The sequence below is a fragment of the Gymnogyps californianus genome, chromosome 1, assembly GCF_018139145.2.
Source record: "Gymnogyps californianus isolate 813 chromosome 1, ASM1813914v2, whole genome shotgun sequence".
NCBI classification, from domain to species: Eukaryota; Metazoa; Chordata; class Aves; order Accipitriformes; family Cathartidae; genus Gymnogyps; species Gymnogyps californianus.
Window position 1 is genome coordinate 107,329,334 of NC_059471.1, and position 23,319 is coordinate 107,352,652.

At 37.2% G+C, this 23,319-nt stretch overlaps 1 protein-coding gene across 2 annotated transcripts in view; it reads right to left on the reverse strand.

The window, feature by feature from the left end:
- Positions 1–2,834: 2,834 nt before the first annotated feature.
- NCAM2 (neural cell adhesion molecule 2) overlaps positions 2,835–23,319 on the reverse strand; it is a 308,501-nt gene continuing 288,016 nt past the window's right edge. Inside the window, exons 16-17 of one of the 2 annotated variants that reach the window (XM_050894562.1) lie at positions 7,360–7,564; positions 2,835–2,958 (exon numbers count right to left, since the gene is read on the reverse strand). In XM_050894562.1, the coding sequence (XP_050750519.1) occupies positions 2,835–2,958; positions 7,360–7,564 (329 nt within the window). Of the gene's footprint in view, positions 2,959–7,359; positions 7,565–22,396; positions 22,504–23,319 lie in introns of those variants that run through there. The other variant, XM_050894569.1, reaches the window with a different exon arrangement.

Sequence of the window (23,319 nt, forward strand, 5' to 3'; positions counted from 1 at the left end):
GATAGCACCTGTTGTTGACAATGTGTTTCTGTGTTATTCCTACAGAGAGACTTACTTCTACCCTATTGCATCCTCCTTTCCTTTAGTGGCATCTCACCCGTACTTTATATTGCTTCTCTGTTTCATTGGTTATGACCGATGAAGGTCTTCTGAACAGAAGGTCTTTCCGTGTTCCCCTAGTACCAGTGTCCCTTCAGATATCCTGACTGCATGATGCTCTATTCATCTTTGGTCTCCTAAGTGACACTGTCCCAAATCTTTAGCTGACCTCTGTCCAGCTGTACCTTGGACTGCTGCTTTTTGCCACTGGTTGTGGGAGAAGAAATTACGAAGAAGGAAACTGTCACCATTATTAATATCTCTTAGCAGTCCTACTCTCCCAAGGACATAATACCCATCAAACTCGTTATCAGTTGTTCCTACGATTTAGTTATTTTTTTGTGCCACCAGTGACTGATTCTTTCCCCCTCCCCTAAGATAATAAAACATTTTTTATTTTAACTTTCTCATATTTCACTCCTGTCAGCTGTTCTAATGACTGGGACAAGCAGGAAGAACTGAATTTAATCTTTCCTGGTATCACATCCCTTGCTAGATGCATCTCATTTGTATTTGCAAGATCTGGTGCTACAAATAGTCTTGAAGCACGAAAAAATGTGGCCCTGGTGCCTTACCCACTAACATATCCAAGGCCCGCTGGACTTGTACAATGTTTACAGCTACATTCCCCTGACTCCTTAGGTAACTGTGGGTTCTCTACAGTGCCCCTCATAATAAATTCTAATATGAAGAGCAAACATATCACTAGTCATTCAACAAATTCCATAATTATTTAATTAACACAAGTTTGAAGCCTTCAGGTACAGGTTCTTTAAAGAAGTATATAGCTTAATGTGCAGTTACTTAACACTCCTCCCCATTTACTACAAATGCTAATGACAGCCAATAACACAGGCTTTTTTCTTATTAAAGGTGCTGGCTTTTGCAGTTCTAGATAATGGCAAGGAAGGCAATTTTGTTGTATTTTCAGAAAGAGAAAAAGACTTTTATAAGAACATCCTCTCCTTTTAAAAAACAACTGTGATTCCATCAAATAAACAACAGGTGAGTTTCTATATTTACTATGGAAGTGTCTTCGTAGCCCTGACAGCTTTAAGATCTCATGAGGTAGGAGATTTTCACAACACATGAAAAGCTTTAGGCTCAAACCAAAGAAACTTGGAGTTTTCTTTAATAATTTCAAATCCATCAACTTTTGAGGCTCAGAAATTAAACTCTTAAGCAATCAGTTCATGTCTTTTAACACCACTAGGTGGGCTCTCAATAGAAGGAATGGTACTGCGATCACCTTTGTTGAAATATTAGTTTCTCTTTAAACTAAATTTTCAGAAGAAAAAAAATAAAGCCTATCAGAAGCTCTCATTGTAATAGTAAGCTTAGCAAAATACCAGCTTGCTTGTGCCCTATCACAAATGTTACTTTATCCTCCACACAGGTTTTGAAAAGTGCTATTCAGGTACAAACACCAGCCCCTTTACCCATAAAACGGAGGAGAGGACCTGACCGCCAGCGCCCGGGATCCCCGAGCCCAAGGCTGGTCCCCGTGACTCAGGAGGCAGCCGGAGCCTGCGAGCCCGGGTGAGAACCGTCGCGGTTTCTGTGCTGAGAGCAGCCTGCAGGGATGGGAAGTGGGCATGAGGGAACCGAGCAAAGTGGCTGCCCTTCAGTGCTATTAATCCATTTACACCATGTGGACTTAAATACTGAGCTAAGCTCTCAGTTACGTGAACGAAAGCAGGAAGGGACCATCCTGTGAGGAGCTGGGTTTCTGGAGCATAGGATCATTGTGCCCTACATACAGGGGGTGTGTGTGGATGTGTGCGTGACTCAATCTAAGGCCATTCCTGAGAGTCAGGAGATCATTCCCGCAGAGTGGTGAATAACTGCTGGGTAGGTGGTAAAGATCAGCTGCACCCGACTAAAAAGATCCTCGTGCTCCTGCTCAGCCACCACTGCAGGGTCAGGAGGGCTGTGGGGGTGAGGTGACTGCGGGTGCTGGGGCTGAGAGAGAAGGCGGCAGCGCTGTGACCTGCCTCTGCCGGCTGTGGTTCCCCACGGCGTGTGGAGGTTAGCCGGGAGCGGCAGGGGAGCAGCAGGGGCAAGCTCTGGTGCAGCCTGAGAGCCAGAGAGCACAGGCAGAGCCTTGCCCTCATCCTCCAGCCCCTGAACGCAGCGGGCAGGTGGGGCCAGCAGCAGGGTGCTGGTCCATGTCCCACCAGGGCCATGGCTGGGCACGGGCTGCTGACAAGGCTGGAGCTGATGTGGGGCTCCTGGTCCCTGGGGAGGGGGGAGCAGTGGGCTGGGGAGGGCAGGGCTGGGCTCCCTGTGCCCCCCTGCCCTGACATGAGGTCTCTTTTCACCAAGGAGGAGGAGCTCCTTGGGAGTCAGGGCAGCAGGGAGGGCCAGAAAATTTCCGTGGATACTCGCTAACCTCCAAACAGGTGGTGGTGTAAAGTTACGCTGCAGGATTGCCGCTATCGCAGTGTTGTCATCCAAGGGCTGGATAATGCCCAGATGTGGTAGTACTCTGGGTCACAGAAAGAAGAGAAAAATGTCTAGTGATAACCTCAGCCACTGTATGTGGGGTACCATGATTTAGATCGATTATTGTAAAAAAAAAAAAAAAAATAAAAAAAAAATCACACTCGTACACCGCATTGCCGCAGCACACCATTCTGGTGATGCTGTGTATCTCCCTCCCAGAGCATGGGAAGCCCAGTCCGTTCTCGCAGCCAGGAGGAACTTGTGTGAAACTCTGGGGAATGTCAGGCTACTTACTCTGGTTCTGTGAGGGGAGTCGTCTCATTTGGCTCATTTACTGGACTCCCGTCTTCATGATTGGTAATTCTTTCATCCTCTGTTCTCATTTCCACTATTGGCTCTTTTGATCCATCTTTCCTAAAAATTATTAAGAGTCTTAGTCTCATATCATCATATTAACCACATACACTGCACATAACTAATTACCAAGATCCCTTCTCTCAAAAGTCGGCAAAGAAAAGGCAGAACTAATTATCAGTGACTAACACCACTGAGACACATTTAACAGCGTGTTCCCAATTCCTTGAAGTCTTCAAAGCATCTTGTATCCATGGTTACTTACCTAACTCTGCAAACATCATGGATTAGCATCTCAAAAGAGCATTTTTTTATGACTAAATAATAAGACGATGGCCTCTTCATGGGAATAGATGTAAACTTTCCTAACCTAGTATAATAAATATAGGACTTGATGCCTAGTTACGCTTGAACTTTTCTGGCAGTGCAAAGAGCCTTTATGTTAGAATACACGCTGCAGAAGTATACTTTAATCTCCTGAGATTGTGACAACCCCAGCTGCCAGAATGGGGTAAAGAGCCCTTGTGTGATAAGAATCTACCCCCTTCTGCTCACACTGGTGGAAGAAACTCTATGTTTCTATGTCATATTTCCCCCATTTTAGAAACAACTGCTAGTCTCTCACATGTAAGTAAAAGAATAACCTTTGTGCTAATTGGACAATGAATTGTAAGGAAGATGGAGCAGTGAGTATTGTCATTATGCTTTTGTTGATAATCATAGAATCATAGAATAGTTTGGGTTGGAAAGGACCTTTAAAGGTCATCTAGTCCAACCCCCCTGCAATGAGCAGGGACATCTTCGACTAGATCAGGTTGCTCAAAGCCCCATCCAACCTGACCTTGAATGTTTCCAAGGATGGGGTTCTGTCACCTCTCTGGGCAACCTCTTCCAGTGCTTCACTACCCTCATCGTAAAGAATTTCTTCCTTAAGTCCAATCTAAATCTTCTCTCTTTCAGTTTAAAACCATTACCTCTTGTCCTATCGTAACAAGCCCTACTTAAAAGTCTGTCCCCATCTTTCTTATAATCCCCCTTTAAGTACTGAAAGGCCGCAGTAAGGTCTCCCCGGAGCCTCCTCTTCTCCAGGCTGAACAACCCCAGTTCTCTCAGCCTGGCCTCATAGCAGAGGTGTTCCATCCCTCTGAACATCTTTATGGCCCTGCTCTGGACCTGCTCCAACAGGTCCATGTCTTTCCTGTGCCGAGGACTTCAGAGCTGGACACAGTACTCCAGGTGGGGTCTCACCAGAGTGGAGTAGAGGGGGAGAAGCACCTCCCTTGACCTGCTGGCCACGCTTCTTTTGATGCTGCCCAGGATGCGAGTGGCTTTCTGGGCTGCAAGAACACATTGGTGGCTCATGTCAAGCTTTTCATCCACCAGTACCCCAAAGTCCTTCTCTGCAGGGCTGCTTTCAATAATATGGCCATGACATGGAAATAGCTGCTCACTGCTACAGAAGTATTAACAATATTAGTACTAATTAATTTGTATATAATTTTACTCCCAAAAGGCAGATCAAAGGATACCCAAGATATATTTGATATTTCCAAAATAAAACTTCTTTCCATGTAAATATTTCATCCCTATTCCTGTCGTCAGATCAGGAATTGTATCCTGGAACTTCATCAGCTGCAGTCTGGAAACACAGGGTAACTGAGTTACAGCTGAACAATCACTTTTATATTTAACAGACTATTTTCTGGACCTGTGACATTCTAGGGAGCAGTCAGACTGCTATGTGCCATACCAAAGACCTAGTTAAACTCTTGTCTAATTCATATCTCACATTTTCATATTGTTAAACAGGCTGTTACAACTACAATAATCCATCTATTCACGAAGTCCCTGGAAAACTCTACCATCCTCTGGTAGGTATCCTCAAGGAAAATCTTTGTAGGTTAAGAAGAGTGTAGCAAAGATAAACGTGTAGCCAAGAAGTTGACTAGGGAAGAATTAATGGGTAGAAGTCTAAAAGATTCTGGTTATTTAAAAAAAAAACCTGCATGTGCTTATTCACCTCTGCAAGTGAAATTCTGCTTCAACATACACAAATGGATACAATGCTCATTTCTGTAAATGATGGACGTAACTGTCATGGCTATCTCATATCTGTGAAAAGATTATGGATCACAGTAGGACTGGTGGAGGGAATTGTAAGTTCTACTTGGTTCCTCTGTACATCTACAGTCTTACAAACAAACATACATTATTGCATGACCAAAAGCCTAAAAAAGGCGTTATTCGTGAACAGCATTCACATAAGATTGAGGAATTGATCCGTACAGAAAGTACAAACTGCATAATAGTTAAAAATTCCACAGAAGGGAAAGTGGTTTGTAGGAAACGCATTATGTCATTTCTGTTCCAGGTGGCTATGTGTATTTACACGCATTGTATCATCTACATTCACTACATATGGAATATAATTAACAACTATATATATCCTACAATCAAAATGTAACAAAGAACCGTACCATAAACCCACTCAAAACTCCAGAATGCAAACTGACATATTTAAAACACAGAAATGTCAGTGTCTTTTAGGGAATGGAAATTGGCATGAAATAAATTCAAATTTTGACTGCTCAAGCCTGTCTTGAAATTTTAGCCTGACAGTTATTTATGCAGAGAACAGGCTAAAATAAGAACAGTCCCAAATATTTTAAGATCTGACTGACTGAAGATCACCCCAACAGGGAAAGAAAAATAACTAAATAAGATAGTTGTTCTTGCAAAAGAAGTGTCATGGTGGAATTAATATTAAGTGCCCAGCTTTATGCTTTTCTGGGACAGCATGGAATGGCATTTGGGTACGAGTTGTTGACAGCAAGGTATAAACTGCTGTCAAGTGACATTTGCAACTTTAGCTCCCTAAGGTCTTCCCATTCAGGAGGGTCTGTACACCAATTCATACTTGGTCACTTCTTGAATGGGAAATTAAAGCATCAACTGAAGTGCTGTGCTCAATACAAAAGGACAGCTGAGTTAGAGCCAGTAGCTTCACATCTTGATTCTATTGACCCGGACATGCTGGCTTCACACAACAGAAAAAATGCTGTTATTCCTTCTCTTACTGTAAGCAGTAGAGAATTAGGAAACAGCTATTTTATGGCATAACTTCTATTCAGAAGCATTATTTGATGTAAATGCTCTGTGCCTGCTTACGACTGGTTTTATTCTACGGAACTTTTTCCAAAAGGGTTGAGAACCCAACCAAGAAATGTAATCAAGTTATCTAAGAAAGACACAATCTCTGAATCCCAATAGCCAGAACTAAAACCAAAAAAGACACTTACACCTGCACTACTGACAATGAAGAAGCCCAATACAGCTATGAATAATGAGGGCTGCAAAATCTGATCTGCTCTACAGGCATCTGGCGAATGATGGGATCTGGGAAGCTGCAGGAGAATGAACTGCAAGGCCTGACTACTGGGACAGCTACAGCACATAGGAATTGGACCAGCAAACATTATTTAAATCACACAAAGCCAGCATTCTCACAAATATTGCAGTGTATGCATAAGAAGTCTATCAGGTGAACATAATGAGGAAATTAAGCATTTTTTTAGTAAAAAAATGGAACTGCCTAAAATGAGGGACCATAAGTAATCCTCTCTCCAGCTTACCTTTTGAAAACCCTGTAAATGTTGGGTCTTTAAAGTACTATTATTTTATGCAATCAATACTTGAACTGTTTTGCCAGAGATCTCACTATCCACTCTTATCATTTAAGGGAACATATTTGCACATAAATGATCAGTCCATTCACGTTTGTCTGATGAAGTAGCCACTACACAAGGGTATTTGTGAGGATAAGGATTGTTTATTCCCCATTTATGTTTAGCAATCACTGACTGTTGCTATGAAGAACAATCACGCTCACAAGCATTTCACCCACAACCAACTCAGCACTCCTATTTTTAAAAATCAACAATACTTTTTACTCCTAAAGTATTAGGAAAGTAGGCAAGAAACAAGATTTTCCATCAAGTGCTGTATCTGAGAAGAAAAACTCTTTCACGGATTTTCTATAATACTATGTCCTTCACTCCCAGATTTATTGGCACTGCCACAACCATATGCTGAGTTTTTGGGTATCAGCAGCTCAAAGATGGATTTGTAGAAATGGAGTTACAATGATCTGTTACCTGTTCCTCATGGACCAAAGATGTGCCTGTAACTATTACTGAATTATGATTGATTTCCTTTGTGTCAAGCTGCACAAAGAGGCCATCTTGAAGTGAGGTATGGTAAATGCCTTTTTTGTGTCCATTTTTCTGTTAAGGCAACATTTGACCACAAACAATTCTATACATTTCAGAAGAACACTTTTCCAAGTAATAAACATTTTATTAATTCCCTTTGCCACACCACAAAATGGCCATAAGTTAATATAAGTTGGACAGTCAACTTTTTCTTTTAATGAAGCTTCCAAAATATGTGGTTAATACTCACAAGTAAGCTGCCTTTCCTTCTTCCAGTTCTTTACTTTTTCCACTTGAACCACTCTTTTTCCCACAGATCCTCCTGGTGATGCACATTAGCAATCCACATTGTCGTACAAAGAAGCAGCTAACATCAGTCACAACCAGGATTAACAAAAGGGCTGCCACTCCCAGACCAATGACAGTACCAAGTCCAAGACCATTAAAAAGAGTGTCTTGAAGGAAAGAAAAGTAAAATTTATTAATAAAATTCATCCCAAAGAATAGCATTTTCTAAAGGTTTTAAGCTGTAGGCCAGAAGGCTAAAGGATGTTTAGAAATGAACCATTCAGAAATTAATGGCAATAAACAGTCCTGAAGATTAAGCATGTATACAACCTGATTAAAAAATCACAAAAAACATCTTTTCTATATAATATTTTCCCATTGTCAAAATTCCAATATGGTCACAGAGCATAAACGACATTCTTTAATAACAAATAACATCACATCTTAACATTCCAAGACTGAGAGTATCAGTATGCAGCCTAAGAAAAACGTTTAAATTTTCAACATAATAATAGTTGAAATAAGTTGTCATTTTCCACATTTAAAATATAATTAATTAGCAGTGGTGCTAAGCAGAATTACTGAAAGGTTTAAGCAAGTGCCAAAACAGTATTTATTCTTGTAAAGGTCATTTTTTGCATTAACGTAGAATGAAAAAGTCTTCAAAGAAGTTAATTCAAGCCATTTAATCTGCAAACAGTTGCACACACTTAGTCTTAATAAAATTAGTATGAGGAAACTATGCATATTATTAAATGATTATAGGGTTAGGAACTCATCTTGTATAGTCTTGTACCTTGAAAAGACATTCATACACTTCAAAATAAACATATTCCACACCTGATCTTGCTTTCTGTATTTGTATTATGAAAGCTGACGCTTAGCTAATTTTACTTCACTACAAAGGTCAGAAAAAATATTTTAATGTTTGGCTCAGTTGACATTTCCATAACAGACAGTAATGCTACAGACTGTTTTGAATTGTGTGGTTCTCAGAACAACAACAACTACTGTGCTTGTGAACTGCGATGACCCTTATAAAAGAGAAGAATTGTATCTGATCAATAAACCAGGGGAAAAAAAGAAGTCACCTCAGTAATGATTCATGCACCCAGCTAATTCAAGAAGGTGTCAGCCTAGCTCAGAAACTGGCTAGTGACCGTTGCCTTGTGTGATGCTATGTCCTGAGCAAACTCCACAGGGGAGTGGAACTGGGTTTTTTGCACATTGGTGTTGCACATCAGCATTGCTTACTTAGTGTTACCATGCCTTGGAGTGACGCATGAGTCAGCAGTGCAGTGGTACATTTCCATTTGCAGCTGTATCTATGCCTGTTGCCAAAATAAGAGCAAGATTTTTCTGACAGGAGATTACTTGAATACCGTTGTAATAGAAACCAAAGCATAATATAATAAAATATAATATAAATGTTTTAATGGGGCTAATACTATCATCTTCCTCTTCTTTCTCTTCCACCTCCATGATACACTGTGGACTGTTTTCAGATTAAGAATATCATTTAAGCTTTCATATTTCTGCTTAACTGATTTTTAAGAAAATATCTATTTACCCTTTCAAATATAATTTGAAAATTATTTTCTTGAGGACTTCTAAACCAATACATACTAACAGAAACATATGCTTGCTTAGTCTATGTGACAGAACTCTTAAATGGAAAAGTAAAAACTTTTTTCAAAAGAAGGGGAACATTTTACTTCTTATGTAATTGATTTCATTGTCTATTGTATGGGTTGTTTTATTATAGAACTGTTCTTCAGAATGTTATTATGCAATAAGCCAGAATTCAATGTATATATTTACATGGATGGATAGGCAGATAAACAGACAGATATTACTTCAAAGTTATTTTCCTTTCTTCAGAAAGACTTAAAAAACACTATATAAATAACAAAAATAATGGCACAGCAATTAAATGATGTATCATTTATGCATTGCCCCGTCAGCAATGTTAGAAGTTGACATTTCACATTAATTCATTTTCTGTTTTTTTTTTTTTTTAACATCAACAGTCCTAGCTAAATATTGTAAGTATGATTTCTGACACATCTTCCAAAACTTTATCCATACATCCACCCATCTATTTGATGACTTCCTTTGTAAATTTCAGTCATTTGTGTTTACCAGTCTGAATTGTCAGGAAGATATAAATAGATATTTAATTCCAGTTTATCGAAAAGCTCATATGTTTCAACAGATATGATACCAGTAAATTCTATAGAGTCCAGTTCTAGAGACCTTATACAGCAAAGTTTTCCTCTCTGTACCTTCTTAACCACTAAACAGAATGTGGAAGAGAAAAATTAGGGTCTTTTAATCCATATTTTTAAAGGGATTCGGGGTTGGTTTGTTGCTGTTGTATTTTCAGGATTTTTTTTCTTTTTTTAATGCAGTGTTAAGAAGTCTTTACCATGGAGAGATACATTTTTCACTGACGTAAACAGCATTTCCAGTGTCACTGGAACATTGTGATGTGGCAAGCTTCCTACCCTGAATGATTCAACAACAGAAAAGCCTACACAGTATTGTCACTGGCAAGTGAAGGAAATGTTTATAGTAACAATATTGCTCCTCTGTACAATGATATTCATATTTATTTGCCATAGTTGTGGGGAAGACTTTGCTTTTCATTTTTAATCTTCTTGGTATTGGTGAGACATCTGAGACCTAAGTATTTGACTGTCACATATTTTTCTATCTCTTTATGATCGATAATTTCCTTTTCATTCAGCATTCCCCATCCTTACTACTGCCCTACTTGTCCCAAGTCCTATTTTCCCTACTTGCAACCCATTTGTTCATACAAATTTCTGTTTCACAACATTTGAAAGTCTGATTTCTTATGATTGCCAATACTTTTCCAACATTTCTCTCCTTTATCTCGCACACCCTGAGGAGTGACAGAAACGTGGCCACATCCTGCGGCGGGGTGAGGAGCACGGCTGTCATCAGCCTTCTCACCTGTCTTAGGTTTTAAAAGTATCTGTGTTATGGTCTATTTTTAATATTAATGAAAATATATAAAATTAATTTTTAAAAAGTTCGTCTTTGGCTTAGTTCTGTTCTTTCTTACACTGCTGGGACTTTGTACTGGTCTATCTGCTCCCGCAAAAGTCAGTTGTGAAACTAATGCCAATTACTATTAAAGCAGACTTAGGCCTGTCCTGACTGCTTTCAAAAATCATATCCTAATACATCTATGGTATCAAAACAATGCGAAATTTTGTCTTAGTATCTTATGACATCAATAGAAGTACTAATTCTGTGACTGGATGAAATGTTAATGTCATACTACATACAGCCTTTCAACCAACTTTGAAAAACACCTTTGTTATCAAAAAGTTTTGCCCTAAATTAAATTGGGATTAGCTTCACTGCGACAATTCTTAAACAATACAAAAAAATATGTTATAAGCAGCACTGATTTTAAATGTTTTTTTTTTTACAGTGTTCCAGTATGTACCAAATGGACTCAAAATACTAGTTCCACTTTGTGCTCTACAAAAATAAAGTATTTATACATTATATACCTTTTTCCTAGTTGAAAACACACTTATTTTAAATCATAAAAATTCAATGTTAATGTGAGAGAATCAGTTCTTAACAATTTTGTGAAATGTTTTATTGTATACCTGACTTAGTAATGTAATCATTTAAGCCTTTTAAAACACTGCTTGAAAAAAGTATAAGTTCCGTAGTTCTGAATTGTAATTATAATTTGTCAAAAAATTGCTAAATTTAAAAGAATATGCTTTTTGTTAAATATAATGTGGCATAAATAATATAATACACCTTGCCATGATAATGAAGGAAACTGCCAACTTTAAACAAAGTCACTTTATTCATCTACTTCTTCAAATAAGTAAGTGCTTATCAATGAATACTTATGGAAATAACATTACAAAACTTTCAGAAATGCAATAAAAAAAATTGAAGCAAGTTTCTATAAATTTCATGGAAAGTATTGGCAATTTTCAAGTTCTTACTTATTCAATAAGTTGTATTTCTAACTTTTAATAAAATAATTCAACATTTTTGCACAAATCATTATTCGAATGGGAAAGAGCAATGAAGAGCTTTGGCAAATAAAACAGCATTTCCCATTGAAGAGAACTAACTGGAAAGATACATCTTCTGGACTGTCAAATGTAAGTTCAGAGTGAATTCCTTTAAGGAGTCTATATCAGATACTCTAAAGGGAAGCAGGTCTAAAGAGAGAGCCACCATCTACATACGTACACAGAGTGTACAGGTATACTTTGTACATGAAATCTAAAGCTATTGCTTCTGCACGAAGAGACAGGAACTTAATATGCAACATTCACATATTCAGACTGGCATTACATGAATGTATGTCCTTCGATGTGACAGAATTTCTCTGTTCTCTTACAGAATCACATTGTATATATTCAATTGCTGGTACAATAAAATAGTAAATGGAAGCTTTATAGTAAGTACTTTGCTTGAGCAGGAGTTTTGGACAAGATGACCTCCAGAGGTCCCTTCCAACCTCAACCATTCAGTGATTCTAAGTTTTGTTGAAAAAAAAAAGCAAGCTAGCACCTTTTTGTGCCTTTCTTCCCTTCCCCTCCTCCTTAGCAGGCATGGATTAAAGGGAAGATGAAAGATAGATGATTCTATGTAGCCCTTAACCTTTTACAGTAATTTACATTTTTAAGGAAAAAAAGCAACGATATTAAACACTTTCCTACCCTCATAGGGTAGCACCTGGCAGCTATATTTGGATGGGTGTGAATGAGTGTGCAGGGATATTATGCATAAGTTTGTCCTTTCTTTCAGGTCACTCTGAAGCTAAAGCAGGAACTGCTCTCGAGCTCAAGTAGTTGAAAATTATGAGCTAGAGGATGAATTTGAAAATACTGCACTGGACAGTGGCAGAAAAAAAGCATAGTCTTATAATCTTTTTGAACTGCCCTGTTGTATTGACTCTTAAAAAGGCTATCCAACCATAACGGTTATTTCTGCACTGCCTATGAACGTTGTCTTTCATTTTGTATCTGATCTGGAACTTTTCTTAGAATCAAAGGCTTACAAGATGTATATACTTACTCAAAACCTCTAAAAAGATAGAAAACATAGATCTTAAAAGTTAGTATCCATTGATAGTATCCATCCAAACAATCATAATGTAGTACCAAAAAGTTAAACAGTTGTACAAGGTTTTTCTACCAGTTAATACTGTAATGGTGGAAGGCCAAGACCATTTCTAGAACAAGCACTGCCAAGCTAAAGATCTGGGGGGGGGGGGGGGGAAAGGATATACATCCAAACCACAAGCATATCATGAGAAAAACAACAATGGCAAAACCAAAAGGATTTACCGGAAATGTTATAGAATTCCAGACAGGTAACATGCATCTATAATACAGGTCCATCCCAGATATAAGAATGTGTACAAATACTATGAGGTGGGTGTTGGAGGCAGGGTATTGCAAATACTTAAAGGATGGTTCTTCATTTTAATCATTGCAATTACTCATTTGTTTCCAGATGCTTTGATATTCTTCCTTTTTTTTTTCATTGGGGATATAAGTACATTTAAATTTGTATATAATAAGTGGCAATAATTTCTCAATTGGTAGCACCTAAAAAAGTCATTCCTCTTTTAAAAATAATTATGTCTGGTATCTATATTTCACTGCCTTTTAATGCTTTGCATTTTCTTGTATTGAAAATGGATATATCTAAATTGTGGGACTTGCATAACCTTGCTCACTGCCTGTCAAAGCATCTTCCTCCTTCATTTTCCAACAGGAAATGTCCAAGAGGGGTTTAAATGGAGCTGTTGTGTGCTCCAGCTCCTTTGCTGGGGGTGATCAGGATGCAAGGACTGTGTGGTACCCACCAAATCTTACAAGTCACAGGTACCCAGAATAAACTCCTATTTTGGGTAGCATGTGAAGGTAGCATGTACCCAGCTTCTTTAGTGAGAATGGTATGATGCTGGAAGACTATGTTAATTAGAAGAGGAACCATTTCTTAGCTTTGTACAAGAGCTTCCCATTACTAAGCACTCCTGTTCCTTACTGAGAAAAATCACAGCAGGCAAACAGGACTAAACAACCAATGATGCCCGCCCCCCCAAACAAGCTCCAATAACTTGGATGCCACAGCCAGATTTGCTTTTAGCAATTTAAACCAATAAAACTTGGCTTTTGAGCCAGGTAAGTGCCCAGCAGCTACATGTCTACCTTCAAATGAAATAAACAAATCAATACAGTTGCAGCATCAACGTTTAAAAAATTATTATGATTCTGTGCAACATTTACTGGGAGAATGTATGATGCAAATGAGACCATGACAGTAAGTAATATTCTTTTCTATCCCATTCCTTAATACAAAAAGATGCTAACAAGGCTATAATCAACATTAGTTTTGATGCTTTTTCTTCCTCAGTGACTTTTCCTGTAACTTTCTGCTAGGACAGATACTGCTGAAGGGCAGTGTACAAGCACATGAGGGTATGTGCTCTGTACTGCACAACTGAGTAATATGTTCTGACAGATACGCTTGACACACAGCTTTGAAAAATAAGGGAACAGTATTATTGATCCTGATGTAACTAACTAAAGAGAAGGTTTCCTCTAACTTTCTTCTACCCGTAAATGACATATCTTCATTGTCTACCATCTCCAATGAAATCCGAGCCCGACTGCAGTGGAGTTTCAATGGTTTCACTGGCAGCAAGAGGAGCCATAAAGAAGAGGCTGTATACCATGGACAACGACGCACAGGAGGGATGGGCATTCACAGTCAAGGGAGCCTGTGGTACCATTAGGATTATCAATTACAGAGATGGGAGCTACTGAAATGAGCATGTCTAGAATGGTATCTATCAGAAATGCTATGCTTTTCTGATACTTATCTGAGTGAGGGAGCTTTTCGTTATTATGGCAGAGATCCTCTTGCCAACAAGTTTTCTCAAATGACTTTTTTTCTCTAAATTTTACAGGAAAATTTCTTTTATTATGACTTTTTCTCGGTACTGAGTAAGTAGGACTTCAGTTCTCATTTACTCTAAAATGGCCCTTTACAGCATTTTTCATATGAAGGTGTCTTAAACAAGACATAAATGAAATAGCTAAATAAAACAAACGTTGTAATGTAAACAGCAGCTCAAGTGTTCCTGTCAACAATGTCCTGTCTGTGTCCACTGAGAGATAAGAAGGGAAAGAAGGCCGTGTTAACTAGAAAAAGTGTGCTGGGTTGTGAAAATATTCTTTGGAGTTGTGGTTTATTATTTTTTAAGCAAAGTTTTAAAAAATTATTCCTGGCATCATCAAACTATCCCTAAGCAGCCTTCAGAAGCATTTCTAATGTGCCTAAAGAATTATCAGGTAGCTACAGCCCCTTCTTTCATGTATTTACTCAGTCACCATAGTAAAGAGTATTTTTTTACCATTGCCTACTTCTATGGGAAGTCCCAGAGAAAAGTGGGCAGTGATTCCAGCTCTCCTGCGCATTGAGGGGGGAGAGGCTGCGCAACGACGGCAGCTTTGTGGAGTTTGTGGCATCAGCTCTGCACCCAGGTTTTAGAAGGCCTTGGGGAAATGAGTAAGTTTCTGTGTCCCAGTTTCCTCCATTCAAACTGACAGCAGATTTACTGAACATGTCTCTTGGAGGAATTTCTAAGAACCTGTGCAGATTAAGATTGACATGGGTATTGAAAACATACACTTATGTGTGGTTTCAGTACTGCTATTACATAAAAGGATAAACTATTTTAATTGCGTTATTTAGAAGAATTCAAAATCACACTGTGCACATACCACAGAGACCTGAGAGATTTTTGCATCTTTATACTGGATGACAGCTGTAACCAGAGTATTGTATTCAGGAGACCTGAAAAAAAGTCGAACTATGTTGGGATTGTATTTGAATTGATAAAATATTTCAGGTTTGACAGCACTTTCTTTTAGCTCTTTAAAACGTACGTAAATGCAAACACAACAGCTTTGAGAAGTATTACTTGGAATAATATTTTAAATGTATAATTATTTTATAGCATTAGCTACAAAAAGAGAAGTTTAATATTATGAGTGCTGCCAGTATATTGTGCATGTTTTTACTTGAAATAGTTACACTGGTACAACTGCAAGTGTCAGCAGAGTTGTACTTGGTATAAAACTGTCGTGTACCAATATAGTTTCTCCCTGTATTAAAACATCTGCCTTTTGGGATACAACTGTTTCAAGCAGGCAGATTAAATCAGTACGGATCAAGTGCTCAGGCTGCGTATTTATACAGACATTTCACATACTTGCTCTATTAGTGGACTAGCATGGCAGCCACCTAATATGAACCAAACTAAAAATTGAGGAATTCTAATTTTAATGATTTTCTGTTGTTTTGGGGGGCGGGGGTGTGTTTGTGGTTTTTTTTTAATATTCACTATTGGATAAAATACTGAGGTTTACTGTTGAAACAAAAATATTGATACAACGTTAAAAAATCTCTTCAGTTACAAAATACATAATGTAGATAATACAAGAAAACCGGTATTTATCAGTAATAAATAAAATACAGATAGCAATGCTTTAAGTCAGTTTTCTTTATTACAAAAATGAAGACAGAAGTTGCATAAACTGAAATGAACTTTGAACAACAGATGAAAGACACACAAAGTTACATACATTTCTTGACACTGTGTTTGGAAAGATGCTGAGAGACATTACATTTACACTATGCACACTTTCTTCAGGGAGAAAGCAGAGAGATGACAGCAAGTACTGCATGCATGAAAGAAATCAGCAGAGCAAAATGGTAGTGAAACATGAACGAGATGAAAAAAAAATATGCCCTTGTTTCACAAACTAAAATAAACTACTTTAAATCCAGATTTTTCTTCCTGCCTTTCATACTGTTTTTGAAAACAGAAACTTACAGAAACTGCAGTGCTTGCAATATTTTTCACAGAAGTAGTTTTTAGTACACTGTATATATTTTCAAATGTAATTCTGTTGGAAACATACACTCAGTAAGATTTACTTTGCTTGTATTACAGCTCACTTAACATGTATTATAATTAAAATGATATGAAAATAAAATATTCACTAGAAATTGCCTCTACAAAAATGTTAAACATGTAAAATAAATATACAGAACTATTAATAAGAATATCATACAATGTAACAGGACTATGGCGGCAAAAATTACTACTACAGTTTCTCAGAACTTTAGAACATATAAAGATGAACAAAAATGGATATTCCTATCTCAGTTGCTTGATCTAGTTCTTGTAAAGTATCTAAACTTAACATAGCTCTCAAGCATACAGCTTCCATACAGCTCCTGTTTCTAAAGAGGTAAAGCTGGTAGATTGTCTACACTTGATATTTGACACCACTGTTTTTATTAGGATATTGTCATTGGCATTACAAGGAATAGGATTTTCCCTGTGAGTTTCCATCATTTATACATTAAGCCTGATAAACGTGTACCAAAGGAAAACTGAAGATCCCTTATATGCCTGGAGAAATGGGGTGGATGAAGTACAATGTGATAAGCTCAAATGAGCTCTAGATGTAGCAAAGAATTCAGTGATGACATTATAGGCCTCAGAAGCTACATTTGTCTTGATATTGTTCAAACTACTTCCTAAAAGTTAGATTTTTTTTCCTTTTCTCCTAAAAATCCTGAAAAAATGAGCAATTAGAAGTCGTCAACATACTGACAATGGGTAGAAGATTGGAGGCTATTAGCACAATCACAAATTGTATATGAGTCTCCATTACCTCTTTTAAAAAAATAAAATTGTTTTGTTAGGCTTAATTAGTCAACTTTGCATTTGCATACACATGTGAGTGGAGCTATTAAATTTAGTGAATGAGGTTTGCATGCTGGAAAGATAATACATGGTAAGGCCCAGGAATCTAACTGAGTATTGGTCATACAGCTACTTATGTAATTAAACCACTATGTCTGTTTATCTTTTAAATATCTGTTTTTCATATGCACATCATATTTTTTACATCAGTGCTTGGCCTTATACTTCCACCACAGAATTAAATGGAATGTTATTTTGTTGCGTGGTAATAGTATGTTTTGTACACCTCAAAAACCACACAGATGGATATTTTTTATTTCCAATGTATGCAGGATATGTGTCTTTTTCTGGGCAATATTTTTCCTATTTAGCTAGACAGCAATTTATATTCTAATAACCCTACTGTAATAAATGAAGGATCACATTTGAAGTTGTATTATGTAAATACTTTGATTCATGAATAATTTGTAAATGTTAGGGAACTTGTCAAAACTGTGGAAACAAGAAAGACAACAAGTAAAATCTGATTAGGAAAGAAGCCAGCCTTAGACTCAAAAGGTTGTAAATCAAAACATCTAAAAAATACTGTTCCTTAGAGATATACTGCTATATCACAGAATAATCATTACCCTTTTTAAGTTTCTGTGCCACCAATTTGGATTTAAGGCATAAATTCAGTGTAGAATATTTTAGGACTTCAGTTTTACAGACAGTTGAATATTAACATTTCAAAATATGTGACAATGTTGAAAAAATGGTAACATTTTACCCTGTCATTCATAAGACCTACTATCCCTTTTACAATTACTACATTTAAAGGAACAAATTTACTTATGTAACATTTAAGTAGTAATGACAGCAGAATATTAAATTCCATTTGTGAAGACATATTTATCATTTTAATACAGTTTAAACTACAATTTTAAAGCTGTTCGGTCTATACCTACTGATTATAATTTAATTTGCAAACGTCTCTTCACTGTTTCCTCATTCTCGTCTGTAGGAAGACAAGATTTTAAAATCTTCTGTATCTTCCCACAGATTGTACAAAATATTGTAAAATAATCTTGCTCTCATTGCTTTTAAAGATAGAATTATGAAACATTCTTAAAGAGAAATACAAACAAAACTGTATTAGTTATTCATCTCAGGAGATACATGACAACCCAAGGACATTCTTCCCTTCCTCTTTTTCTTTCTCATTACAGAGGTTTTGGGACACTGCCCAGAACTGTCTGGCTCTGCTGTCACAGAATCCCTATAATATTGGCTTAACTCATCCTCTTTGGATTTTGACGGGAAGAATAGGGCCAAAAGAAAAGGATCATATTCAAAGTACCTGATAACCTCAAAATGCATAATGTAGAAGAATATAAATTGGAGCAGACCTAAAATTTCTCTCGTTTAACAGGGGAAACGTAGTTTCCAGCTGAAGCTACTGTCAGTTGGAAGAAAGATAAGTGATCCAAATTTGTCTCTTTATCCCACTGGCATTGTGACACTGAGGATAAAAGCCAACTTGTCATTTTTAATGTATATTTTGCTTCTAAAATTTCTCAAGGCTTTTCATTAGCTCCTTCACAATATGTTTGGAGAGTTCACAGTCGATCACTCTATGTGCCCTAATTCCTATCTTGTCTTCTTATATACTTATCTGCAATGTCAGAATGACTTCTGAGATAATAGATTTATAACTCCTACCAGAGTAGGAAAATTGATTTAGAAATTTTCATTTCTCTACTTTTATACATACCTGTAGTAGTCTCCTGTCTTGCGTTATTAAAAAAGTAAGAACAGAGACAAGTATATGACAGGTAAAATATGTAAGAAATTGTTTAGTAGAACAGCTTTAAGCTTTCAAATTTTAGAAAATTAGGAAAATGCTGCAAAATAAGGAAATACCAGAATTGGACTGTCTGTGCAACCTTAAAGAGACTCTATTTTATGTTTCATTCTATGAGACCATCGAAGTTTTACTCAAGACCAGTGGCAGGTGCTCACTAGTTGTGACTGTATCTGCAATTTGGTTTTACTATTCAGAATAGCACTCCATCTCTATTGCGTCCACAAGAGAAAATTCAGTTTCCTTATACGCATCCAGTCCCTATCTTACAATGGGATCAGAATGCAGAAGGGATGTGACTGCAGACAACAGCCTCTCGAAAGAATTTGATGCTCCCCTGGTCCAACAAGGAGCCCCGGCGTTTGTGCACCACTGTGCTCCTGCAAACTGAGAAAGAGCTCCTGGGAGCAGATCGTGGTGTGCTTGTGCTGAAGCACACTCAGTGGAGATCAAACTATGCGCTGTTGACCAGTTGTGAACTGAGATTTTCAGAGGCTTCTAATGAGGCCAGACTTGGGCAGGTTTGGTTTTTTTTTTCCCTCGGCCATACAAGCAGCACCTATTTACTACATATTTGCCAAATGTCAGTTCTCTGATTGTAAGTAGAGATGTACTTGCAGTTCTTTTGTTTTGTTACTACAGGAAAAAAAAATGACAATAATGACAACAACAAACATTTTCACTATATGGATTTTAGAAATGGTCAGAAAAAAATAAAGCCTCTTGCAAAAGTTCCTGCCCAAGGTGATTCTTTCCCTAAAAAAAATTTAGCATAAGCAATAGCACTTGTCAGAGTTATATTCAGTTGAAAATGTGTTCTCACACTTGAAAGCTTTTCATAACTGTTATATGTAGCTAGCAATTCCAAATCCTCTGTATCACAGTTAAAGAGAAAAGTTTCATTAAAAAAGCTTAATGTTAAGATCCCTATCCTTCATTAATTATTGTCGGTAGGCTCAATAAGCACTTAAGCATTAAACAAATAAATAATTTTTGTAGTAAGAATAACACTTATAAAACTAACTAACAAAGTCAATGCATATATTCACATTGTTTGTGCATGGACAAATAGGCTTTCACCCAACTGACTCTGACTGGGAACCCAAAGTTTCGACTCTTACAAAATTAGAATAGAAATTCTATTTCTTCACCATACTATGCCAGGCACATGCCAATGTAATTCATTTCAAATTAACGGCACGGCTTTAGGTTAAAATGATAGAATATAGTGGCAAGGGCCACAGCTGAAATAGTGGCCCCACTTAACACAGTGAGAGATTTTCTACAGATCACAATGAAGCCAACATTTTTAGAATGGCATTTGCTTGAATTCCAGCTACTTCATTATACTAAATATGTAAATTTTATAAAAAAGTATTTCTGTCAATAAATTAAGTCTTCAGATTTACACACATGCATTCTGAAGACATCTTACTTGTGACATAGGCCAGTTTTCTGAAATGACTGTTATTTTTTTAGATGAGAAGAGGTTTTATTAATGATGTTTTAAAGTAAAGACTTCCATGAATAAATTGAAACTGGCAAACCTGACCATAATCACTATTTCTAAGAAATAAGAATATTCCTTACATGGGTGAAGATACATTAAAACTTAGTTTGACCAACTAATTTCAAAGCTATAAGATAATGGTATTAAACCCCAAAAGAAATTAACTATAGGGGGGAAAAAATCAACATATACTGTTAATTTATTATCTTTGTTATGTGTAGTAACAATTTGAAGGGAAGTATCCTGAAATAAATATTTAATTCTGCCTTAGCTCTAAAGTGCATTGCTTTCTTGGGTTATTCTGTATGCAACAGAGGAATGAAGCATAAACTTAGTCAACTACATAAATTCTAAAATCAAATATATGCAGTAAAATGTCTATGTGGTGTCCTGGTTTCGGCTGGGACAGAGTTAACTTTCTTTTTAGTAGCTGGTACAGTGCTGTGTTTTGGATTTAGTGTGAGAATGATGTTGATAACACTCTGATGTTTTAGTTGTTGCTAAGTAGCGCTTATCTTCAGCCAAGGACTTTCCAGTTTCCCGTGCTCTGCCAGCAAGCAGGTGTGCAAGAAGCTGGGAGGGAGCAGAGCCAGGGCAGCTGACCTGAACTAGCCAAAGGGGTATTCCATACCATGGAGCGTCATGCCCAGTATATAAACAGGGGGGAGCTGGCCGGGAGGGGCGGATCGCGGTTCGGGAACTAACTGAGCATCGGTCAGTGGGTGGTGAGCAATTGCATTGTGCATCACTGTTTTTTTTTCCTCCCCCCCCCCCCCCCTTTTTGTTGCATTCCTTTTCATTACTATTATTATTATATTTCATTATTACTATTGTTAGTATTATATTTTACTTTAGTTATTAAACTGTTCTTATCTCAACCCACGAGTTTTATTTTTTTTCCCTTTGCTTTCCTCCTCCTCACCCCACTGGGAGGGGGAGGGGGAAATGGCTGCGTGGTGCTGAGTTGCTGACTGGGGTTAAACCACGACAGTGGACTCGTAGTAAATTAACTTTTTTCTGAGGTTTTGTATACATTGTTCTAGTTGCAGAGTTTGTAAGCCATTCTTTTAATGTGTAAAATAGGGAAAACTACTTTTCCCATTCTTTACTAAAGGTCAAAATTGAGCCCCCTGGAGCTTCAAGTCCAACAAATGCCATGAAATGGAATGTGGCACCGTTACAGTCACAAGAAGTGAGTTTGGTGGGCAGGGACCTATTTTATGTGCTAAGGCATGGCTGCAGAGAGGCACAGAAAAGTATATGAAATTAAATACCATGAACTAAAGCAATTCATAGATTATAAATTAGGGGAGAAATGTTTGTTAAAATCCACTAGAAAGTACAAAACATGTATATATTAAGCATAAAGTTTTAAGTACATCATGGAAGGAGCTAGTATAAGCACAACTCTCTGAAAAGGATTAATATAGAATCAAAATGCTCTCATGAAAGACCAATTGATGGTGTACCTGGAAAGCCATGCGACTCACAATGGTAAGGTCTATGCACAGATTTCTGATAATCAAAATATAGTTGGGAAAATAGAATCAAATCACGTTGATCAAATTCAATAAGTCACATTCTCCAAGTTCTGTCAGACAGAAGAGCCAAGCATCATCTGTTGAATGTCACAGAATTTACAAGGTTTCCAAAAAGCCAGATGAAGAATTTTGCATGCACACACCGAAGTAATTACACTATTTAGGATCTTAACTAGGAATGGAAACTTCAGAAGAGCTATAGAAAATTACAATTTTTTATACAGGTCTGTGTTTATTTTCCTGTAAATATAAAATTAAGAGGGAAAGGAAGAAAACATATTGCTTGCCTCATCAACAGCATCAAAACATGCACCAGAAACTTATGACTAAAATGAAAGAGAAACCAGCAGCATTCAGCTGCAGGGATTGGCCTCCATTTTCACGTCTAGTAGCTTCACAGCATCTATCTGTGTGGATAAGAATCGTTACAGAAAATCAAGAGTGTGAAAAAGAAGTAAATTTGAGAAAAAAGTGAAAAAGTTGATAAAACATGAAAAATAAAGTATCAAAAGGAAAAAAGTGACAGTGGGAAAGAAAAAAGAGAAAAAATAATTAATTTAATATTTACATTGCACCAAAGACAATCACTTGAAAGACATTAATAGAAACATCAAATCATGATTAAAGTGTGGATGAAATGGTAACCATTGAAGTGCTCTGGACAAATCTGGGTAATAAAGTACTCAAACTGTAGAATTTATGTACCTTAATAGCAGCAACATGTGGTTCTCCACAGCAGCCAAAGTGGTAAACTCTTTGGTCTAACTTTAAAATGATTTATTTAAGCACTTAACCTGAAGCATGCGACCAACTCTCTTGTTTCCCCTCGAGACTCAAAACCATTCAGCCAAGCCCAACCTAAATACAATCTTTCATGTGTCTTTCATGCTGGAAGTACTTGGAACTCAGTAAACTACAATGCAACATCTATCAGAAATAGTGAATATTTGAAGCAACAACAAACACCAGCCCACAGGCTGAAAGAAGAAACTGTAAAAAAAGTCAATAATTACATAAAAAGAATGTTCTGATCATGCATGGGGATAAAGAAGAGAGAAACTTGTTTAGTTGTTTCTTCTTGCTAGTAAGTTGATCTTGTTCCTGAATTATCGCAGGAGTCCAGAATGGACCACTGTCAAAACTGGCATCAATAACTTGGACATAAGTCCACTGGAAATATGAATGACCAATGCAATTAGCACACACAGCTGAGTAATTAGATA